This window comes from Sinocyclocheilus rhinocerous, unplaced genomic scaffold (genome assembly GCF_001515625.1).
Source record: "Sinocyclocheilus rhinocerous isolate Xijiao unplaced genomic scaffold, SAMN03320098_v1.1 scaffold938, whole genome shotgun sequence".
NCBI classification, from domain to species: Eukaryota; Metazoa; Chordata; class Actinopteri; order Cypriniformes; family Cyprinidae; genus Sinocyclocheilus; species Sinocyclocheilus rhinocerous.
In genome coordinates, this window is record NW_015665007.1 from 1,162,168 (window position 1) to 1,171,762 (window position 9,595).

General features: G+C 34.9%; 1 protein-coding gene across 1 annotated transcript in view; it reads right to left on the reverse strand.

Moving 5' to 3' along the window:
• LOC107730856 (gamma-aminobutyric acid type B receptor subunit 1) overlaps window positions 1-9,595 on the reverse strand; it is a 60,952-nt gene that overhangs the window by 8,750 nt on the left and 42,607 nt on the right. The window contains exons 15-18 of the mRNA XM_016541802.1: window positions 7,323-7,430; window positions 7,011-7,104; window positions 5,185-5,312; window positions 888-1,016 (exon numbers count right to left, since the gene is read on the reverse strand). Of these exons, the coding sequence (XP_016397288.1) occupies window positions 888-1,016; window positions 5,185-5,312; window positions 7,011-7,104; window positions 7,323-7,430 (459 nt within the window). The remainder of the gene's footprint in view (window positions 1-887; window positions 1,017-5,184; window positions 5,313-7,010; window positions 7,105-7,322; window positions 7,431-9,595) is intronic.

A 9,595-nucleotide genomic window follows, 5' to 3' on the forward strand; every position in this document is an offset into this window, starting at 1 on the left:
GCTATATATATATATATATATATATATAATATATATATATATATAAATTAAATTTACATAAAATTAAATTTACTGCAGTGATTTCACATACAAAGAAAGCATATTCAATGCAAGTAAAGTGTCTACTTTAATGTTTCAATTCATTTTTGTGAAAATAATGTCAAAATGTGTTGAAAAAACCTGTACTTATAAAAAATATATAAAAGATGTGACCATACCATTTTTTTTTGTATTTTAAATGGATTAAAAACTTCATGCTGACAAATGGGTAAAACCCATTTTTAAAAAAAAAAAAAAAAGATTAAAAATGACAAAAGCACATAACTAAATTATTAAAAAATAAACTAAATTTAAAAAGAAAAACAATATATAAAATTACCACAAAATAAACTAAAATTAAAAGTGAAAACTGTAAATTAAAAAAACGCTAATTCAATATTCAATATTTATTATTTATAATTGAATACAAAATATAATATATAACACTTCACACTGCCACAGAGTGCTACAAGAGAAACTAGCAGAAATGTGTTTCACATGATATTTATAGTTCAACAGGCATTATAAAAACTAAATTCATATAAAGAAAATTTGACCACATAATACTGTGATTGACCAATCAGAATCAAGCATCTGCCAGTGCTGAGTAAAAACAAAAACTATCAAAAGTTTAAAACAGAAAGTGTTCTCTAAGATAAAGATCACTTTACTGTTCTGAGGAAACACTTTCTTGTTGAGATCGAAAATGTAAACCTAACACACTTATGCAAAAAACGAAACTGTGCCAAGGGAAAGAACCGAAATCAGACAAAATGAGAAATCTGTGTCTGCATAAAGACGAACCAGCATGAATGTGGAAGTGATATGAAGCAGGGAAGTGCTTGTACCTTGGGCACAAAGAGCACCACGAGGGTGATGTAGACAGAGAAGATTATGGCCAGAGAGGCAAATGCAAATGAAGCGTCCTGCTGAGAGGAGAGGATCATGGTCACCGGAGCAGTAATCATGCACAGCACCTGGAAACAGAATTTAAAAAAAGAGAGAATAATGTTAATAATGTGAATATATAACTGAAGATATAACTTAAAGGTGTCATATGATGCGATTTCAAGTTTTCCTTTCTCTTTGGAGTGTTACAAGCTCTTGGTGCATAAAGAAGATCTGTAAAGTTGCAAAGACTTAAGTCTCAAATCCAAAGAGATATTCTTTATAAAAGTTCAGAGTCAGCCACGCCTACCTAAAACGGCTCGTTCTAACACGCCCCCACATATCTACGTCAATATGTGGAAATATTAGCATAATGCCGCCCAAATGTGCACGCAAAGAAAGAAGGCGTGGTTTCAGGAACGTAGTAGTGTTGATGCAGCATGTCAGGGAGACACTGTGTTTCTGTGTGAAAGCAAAAGCACTTTATTTGGCCTTCCGGAAGTAGATGCAATTAGGAATCATTGGTTAAGATTTATTTACAACAGAACAGCACAACCCAGATGTTCGAATTTGTGCAACGCATTTTATGGACGACAGTTTTTTGAACATAGAAGAGTACAAGGCTGGCTGTGCAAAGGCTATTTCTAAAAAAAAATTGGCCTTCCGGAAGTAGATGCAATTAGGAATCATTGGTTAAGATTTATTTACAACAGAACAGCACAACCCAGATGTTCGAATTTGTGCAACGCATTTTATGGACGACAGTTTTTTTAACCTAGAAGAGTACAAGGCTGGCTGTGCACTAAGTTTCGCCCAATTCCGACTTTGCTATGACAATCTGGCGCTTCTGAATCAGCGACTGTAAGTATGTTTTGTTATTAGTTTAAGTATTTGCTATTGACTGTTCAAATGCGGAGTTTTGCGCAGCACAGAGTAACGCGTCGTGTGTGTGTGTGTGTGAGGGGAACAGGGTCACATCACAGGAGAGTGAACTGCCTGTCAGAAATCATAGCACGTCAGCTGTCTTAACCGCGGCTTGTGTACTGCATCATCACTGTGTCTGTCACGCGACTCTGTTGCCCTTTCGGGCTTGAACTGATGGTAAAACTAACGACATTATTAACTGTCTTGATATTTACTTTGAAAGCTGAAGCTCGCGATTATGGTAAGGGGCGTTACATTTCCGACGCGTGCTTGTGGTGTCACAATGCACTGGGTCAGCTGGCCAATCAGAGCAGACTGCGCTTGTCAAAGGAGGGGGCTTTGTAGAAAACGACGTGTTTGAGAGAGGCGGGGCATAGAGGACCTACAATAATGTACAGTATTTGAAAAATAATGTGTTTTTTGAACATTAAAGCATGTCAACATATTCTGTTACACCAAATACACAAAATAATGATCTTTAAAATAGCATCATATGACCCCTTTAAATCAGATTGTTAGGACTCACTATCTGTCATTTTGCAGGTGATTCAATTTAATTCAATTCAAAATTTTAATCATTAAATTAAATTAAAGTTAAAAATAGTGCCTAGCAACTAACTGAAATATGTTTAAATTGATGCACTAAAATTAATAACTGGAAATAAAAAAAACTGAAATAAAAATAAATGAAACCTAAATAGTAATATTTAAATAATAATAATAATATGACAAAAAGCACATAACAAAATTAATCATATCTTTAAAACTGTCTGTCAATCATTTTGCAGGTGATTAAAGGAAAAGACAAGAAAATTAACACATACAAAATTTAAATTTAAACCACTTACGAATGTGGTTTTTATCTAGTTTGTAAAATCAGATTTCAAGTGTTTGTTTTGCCTTTCAGACAAAAGAGTCGGATATGTGAGAAAAAAAATATATAAATATATATATATATATATATATATTTTTTTTTTTGCTATCTAAACAAGGCCTTTGTGTACCAAGCTATCATCACCACTAGAGGGCGTAAATGAACTGTAAGAAAAACTTAAATTGCAGAGCAGAAACAGTGCCATGAATGAGAGAAACTGATGAGATAAAAGAAAAGGAAAGGAGCATGAGACAAAAACAAAAAGTGAGAGACCGAGAACTGTTGATGAAAAAGAGGTAATTTTGTTGAAACACTTGCAGCAGGCAGCAGAGACATGAAGATCTTATTCTATGAGTGGAGATGTCATATCTGGCGAACAGTGTGGAAAAATAACTGGTATTTACCTTCAACAGCCTAGAATGACTCTAACAGACCGATAACTGCGAGCAATGCACCGACTGTCATGACTGTCCAGAGTCAAAGCAACGTCCAGAGCACCACAAGTCTATTTCCTCTCTGACCTCGACAGCACTGGAGCGATACTAGCTATTCTGTCACAAAACATCGCCTGATGGAAAGTAAACTGCTCGCTATGTTTGAGATCTCAAAAAAAAAAATTCTGCTGTACGTAGATCAGATTTGTACTTTCCCTGGTGACATTTTTACCGGCTCATTTCTGAATCTTGCATCACTGTAAAAACAGACAGTAAATCCTTTGTTTTTGATCAACCCAACAACCCTCAAGTAGCATCAAAGCAGGCATGTTATTCCTGACACAAGGCAGAACATGGTGCCATTCTGGGACTTGATCTGATCTTATGAAAAAAATAGCTGTAGGACTGACGTAAAGCGTTTGCATTACCAGTGTTACTTGTTTCCTCATTAGGATGTTTTAGTCTTGAGTTTGAGCAAATGGGTGCAATTATGCAAATCATCCTTTGAAGCACTTGGAGTTATTACCGGAATCAAACTGTTTGCAAGCAGTTCAGAGTGAAGCACAAAACGCTAGTAATCAACACCTCATTCAAAAACTGCTAAAAAAAAGGGTCATCAAACACAAGGCGAACAATAATTGTTGACAAAAATACATACACTCAAATTTAGCATTACATCAATGGCTATTATTTTGTTTTCACAGTAAGTCTTTATTGTAGGTTATAGATCATTTTAATACATTAATTTGATTTAAATAAATAAATAGTATAAACATATTATAGAAATATATTATAGTATAATTTATATTTATACTTTTTAACCTTGCTACACAATAGAATAAGAAAATAAATCATCAGCTATAAATTAAAAGTAAAAGACAAATAAAAGAAGTCTCTTGAATTTAACTAATACAAAATATTACATTAATATTAATATTAACAACTTCACTAATAAGTCATAAAGGTCAAGTTAAAATCCGGAAGGAGTCAGAAAACAAAAACCTTAAAAAAAAAGTAAAACCTTTATGCCAGTATATGCTATTGTCCAGAAATGTGGGGTCTGTTAAGATTTTTTAATTATTATTATTATTATTTATCATTACAATTTAAAGAAACTGTTTTCTATTTAAACATATTTTAAAATGTAATTTATTCCTGTGATGCACAGCTGAAACTTCAGCATCATTACTCCAGTCTTCAGTGTCACATGATCCTTCAGAAATCATTCTAATATGATCTCAATAAACCATTTTTAAAATTATTATTTATGTTGAAAACAGTTGCGCTGCTTAATATTTTTGCAGAAACTGATACATTTTTAGGATTCTTTGACGAATAGAAAGTTTTAAAGAACAGCATGTATTTAAAATAGAAATATTTTGTAGAAAACATTAGAAATGTCTTCACTGTCACTTTTGATTAATAGAATGCATAATTGTGGAAATATGAATTTCTTTCAAAAACAAACATACATTACATTTTGTGATTCGAGTAACTTTGTGATTTCATTCTTGTTTTCTAACAGGTAAAGAGACTTTTTTTCATGAGCAAACTGCTTATCCTAAATCTACAGTGCAGACAGACAGCATTTAAAGTGAGATGGGGCGGCAAGTAAAACACTGGGAGCTGCTTGGAAAAAGTCACCTGCTGAGTCACAATTCATTTTCAAGACGACGGACGAGCAACACAAAAGCACCCCAGAAACTGCTACAGCCCCGGGTGACAGCGTATATTACTTTTGCAGGTTTCCGCCACTGCTTATATGCAGTTTCACAATGAACTCAACATTTTGTCATATATTTATTAAGGAGTCACATATTGTGGCTGCTAAACTCCTGTGGAAGATATAATAGTTAAATAGTTTTGTCTGGAAGGGCACAGTATTCCTAAAATACATATGATACATATAATTATATATTTGACGAAACAGTCTCATGTGTTTCTCCCAGCTGTCAGCTACGGTTAGGCTACACTATGAGGACGTTTTGTGCTGTAAATATAGAAATAGCCAGCAGTCAGACTTACAGCTACATTGTAGATGGCCATGCCAACCGCTCTATGGTCATTTATCTTCTCTGTGGAAATGGACTTGGTCTCGTAGGCCAGAAAGATTCCCAGCAGCAGCAGAAGTCCCTTGTAGCCGTACACCACACCTGAAGGGAGAAAGCATTACTTACAGTACAGTGAGTGCTCTTAAAGCTCTGAGGTTGGCTTAAGATAATGTCTCACATGGAAACTGTATGCTTTCTATTTTTGTGGTACTTGTACGTGATGTATGTGATGGTCTTGAGTCCAATAATGTACAAAAAAATAAATGTAGGCAGAATAACCCAAAATATTTTAAACAAATCATTTGTTTGAATCAGTTCTTTGGGAGTGAAACAGTGAGGTGGATGATTTGTTAAAATTTGCATAAATGTGACCAAGACTTAAGACTGGTTTTGTGCTCCAGAGTCACATATAATACCACATTCAACACCATCTATACTACCATTCAACGTTTGGGATCAAAAGAGCAAGATTTTTTTTTTTTTAAAGAAATTAATACTGTTATTCAGCAAAGATGCATTCAATTAATCAAAAGTGACAGTAAAGCCATTTATAATGTCAAAATATTTCAATTTCAAATAAATGCTGTTCTTTTGAACTTCAAAGAATCTTCAAAGTATCACAGATCCCACAACAATATTAAGCAGCACAACCGTTTTCAATGTTGATAATAATAAGAAATGTAAGAGCAGCAAATCAGCATATTACGATGATTTCTGAAGGATCATGTGACACTGAAGACTGGAGTAATGATGCCGAAAATTCAGCTTTTCCATCACAGGAATAAATTACATTTTAAAATAGAAACCAGGTATTTTAAATTGTAATAATATTTCACAATATTACTGTTTTTACTGTTTATTTTGATCAAATAAATGCTGACTTGGTGAGAGACTTCTTTCAAACACATTAAAAAATTCTTACCAACCCCAAAGTTTTGAATGGTAGTGTATAAAAGAGCAAACATGGGTATTTTATCATTTGTAATACTTTTGAGTGATGTCATAAATGAATGAGTCTATTGGGTTGAGTCTATCAGACTTTTTAAAATAAAAATTCAAAGCAGCACAACAAATACCTACCCATGAATACTTCACAATTCAAGTAATATAAAAAGCCTTGTGCATTACAGTAAATATCTATATTACAGTAATGAAACCTGGTGAAAAAATCTTTCTGGCCCTAAAAAAAAGTGACATATGACCCCGGCATGTTTTTGAAAATAGATGATCTCTGTCCTGTCTGTATGTTCATATTTAAAACATTGTGAAAGAAATGAAAATGGAAGGTTTTTTTTCTCTGTAATATTATCTTCCTGTACAGAGTGAGAGAGTCAGGCTATGATATCCAGACCTGGGCACTGACCCACAAAATGTAATTTTACACTGCGGTGCTCTGATAGGAAGTCAGAGCAAGAGGAAAAGTGCGAGAAAGAGATAGTGAGAATGAATGAGTTGTGAAACGCTGAGAGGAATACAAAATGAACTGGAAAAAACTCTTGAGCATATAACAAATGATTAATTTAAATTTCAGAGACAGCTTGTATCAGTGAAGTGCAGAGCGCAAAGCAACCGTATAGATGATTAAACTCCTAGATATATATAAATAAATAAAATTAAATCAGACCCGGGTGTCAAACACAGCACACAGGGGGAAAAAAAAACGTATATTTTTTAGCATTATGATGTATTCATATTCTTGAGTTTCACAACAAAGTTTAATATTCAGGATTAGGTTTTTTTTAATTAAAAATACTGCTCTAAAAAGACTCTGGACATGGTGAGTGAGTGCCGGATGCTTACCAAGCCACGTGTTCATCTTCTCTGAACTGCAGTGCTCGAGAAGAGGCTGAATCAACACATCCAGATCTTCTTTAGGAGCCTCTTTAGTGAACTTCTGCTTAGAGCGAGAAAACAAGAGAGTGAGCGAGAGAGAGCACTTTAAAGGACAGAGATTGAGGTCAATGCAGCAGAGCACTGCACTACAATCCTTCACCATTAACACCTACTTCCATGAGCTTGCTCGGCAGAAATTTCCCAGGCATCTCAGAGGAAACACATCAAAAAAAAATAAATCACAGTAACAACAAGAAAAAAAGTAAAGTGTCACCACACCTCCACAGTTATGTGCAGAGGGTCCACGATCTGCCAGATAAGCAGAGAGAGAACATCAATAGCCAGAAGAACTGCAACGGTCGCATATAGCTTCCACGGCTCCAAGTGCTGCGGCGAAATAACAAGACCATAATCGTTAGTCGATGACACACAGTCGCAAAGCATCAAGACACTAACAATAGACTGCTATACTGTAAAGGGGGAATAAAAGTTACATTTATGAATGGTCACAGCAGTTGTAAACATTATTGTAGACTCTGTATGCCGTCGTTTTTTTCGGTGGAAGACAAAAGGAGAAAGTTCTGAGGAATCTTAATGTCTTATTTTCACACATTTTCATGTGAACATCAAAAAAGTTTCCTTTTTTCAACATTGATGATTAATGAAATTCCTGAGCAGCAAATCAGCACATTAGAATGATTTCTGAAGGATCATGTGAAGACCGGAGTAATGATGCTGAAAATTCAGCTTCGCCATCACAGAAATACATTACATTTAAAAGTATATTAAAATAGAACACAGTTCATTTAAATCATTATATTATTAATAGTATTTCTGATCAAATATATGCAGCCTTGGTGAGCATAAGAGACTTCTTTCAAAAACATTTTAAAAAATGGATCATTATATTTTGGATTTCTAAGTCTTTCTAAACAATTCCTTAAAAGAACGGGTTAAAAAAGTCATTTGCTAATGAATCGACTCTTAAGAGTCATTTGTTTGTTTATCGAATTACACTTTTTTTGTTGCATTTATTTTTTGCATGCAGCTTGTGAGAAAGACGTGTTTTCTTGTCATTATTTTATAGTCTTTTTATCTTGTCACATTCAGTTCAGACTGCAAACCCACATCTGCAATTTGGGTCAACATGATTCCGTTTGCAGGCATTAGTGGAAAAGATTAAGCAGCATGGTTAAAAAAAAGCTGAAGAAAAGGTAAAAAAAAAAAACACAACGAAAACACTATAAAAGCAATACGATGGCTTTGTGTGAGAAACAGATTCTTGCAAAAACATGCAGCAATGCAAATTATCGGTGAACAATGACTATTGTAAGATTTCAGAAGACTTAAAATACAGCATATAAGCCATATTTAACTACTTTAATGGTGATTTGTTTTTGTTTTTTTTGGAGCTTGAAAGTCATTGCATGTCGAGAGATGTTTCTTTAAAAAGTTCTACTTTTACGTTCTACAGGAAAAAAAAAAAAGTTGAAGTATATGGGTTTGGAACGAAACAAGGGTGTGTAAATAATGACAGAACTCTTTTTAAGACTCACTGCATTTGAGGTGCTGTTCTGAATAACACGTTTATTTTCCTGTCAAGGTAAACGACGGAATTGCTTTGACACCATTACAATTGTGTTTACTCCGCTGCATGGTGGGTAACAAGAAAGCGGAATGCCAATCATCAGCAAACATGACAAAAGTCATGTGTTACAAATGCAGAGTTATTTTCAGTTCCCATTCCATCCATTAATCTGTGGCTGCAGGCTCCCTCCGGGCCGTCAGACTGGGAAAACAAGTTTCACTGCACACTTTCTCCTCTCTCTCTCTCTCCCTTAATCACCGTGAAGACGTCAAATGACCCGAGAGACCCCCGTTTCTTCCACATTCAGCCTGAGCGCCGAACTTTCTTCAAATGCTGTCGAACCACTTAGGCAAATTGCCCCATTACGGGCATCGGGAGAGTTGAAAGTCATTTTGATTCGTCGTGCAGAGCGCTTGAATAATAAAGCCCCCTGAAGGTCGGATTTCCGTAAAAGAAGTTTAATGCTCATCCATATTCATACATATTCCATAGTTGGGGTAATCTGGTTGTGGTTTGATGAGGTTTTAGGGTTTCCCTAATGCCGTGTCGTATTGCTTTAGGACACGGGATCAGAGCGAACACACGTGTCAAGATGCTAATAGTGTGTTTGTGTTGTGTAAGGAAGAAACGGACAGAACTTCTCTCAGCAAGAATATGCGAGAAGAGGGGGAGGTTCTATTTCATGCTGGGAAGCTTCATCTAACGCTGTAGAGTCAGCGGTGCGGGATTCTTTAATATGCAGTAGATAACAGTGAATTCGGTGGCACTGCATAACGCAAGCACACTGCTCGTCACATTTGCAGATTCTGCAAAATTATCTGAAAATAATTAAGGGGTTACTGAAAAATGCTAAGTCTCGTGCAAAGTCTATAGCCCTGTCATCATTCTAATTAAACCAAATGTAATTTATTTTAAATTCATTACTCATTTCACCCAAAAATTTTAATTCTGTCATCATTTACTC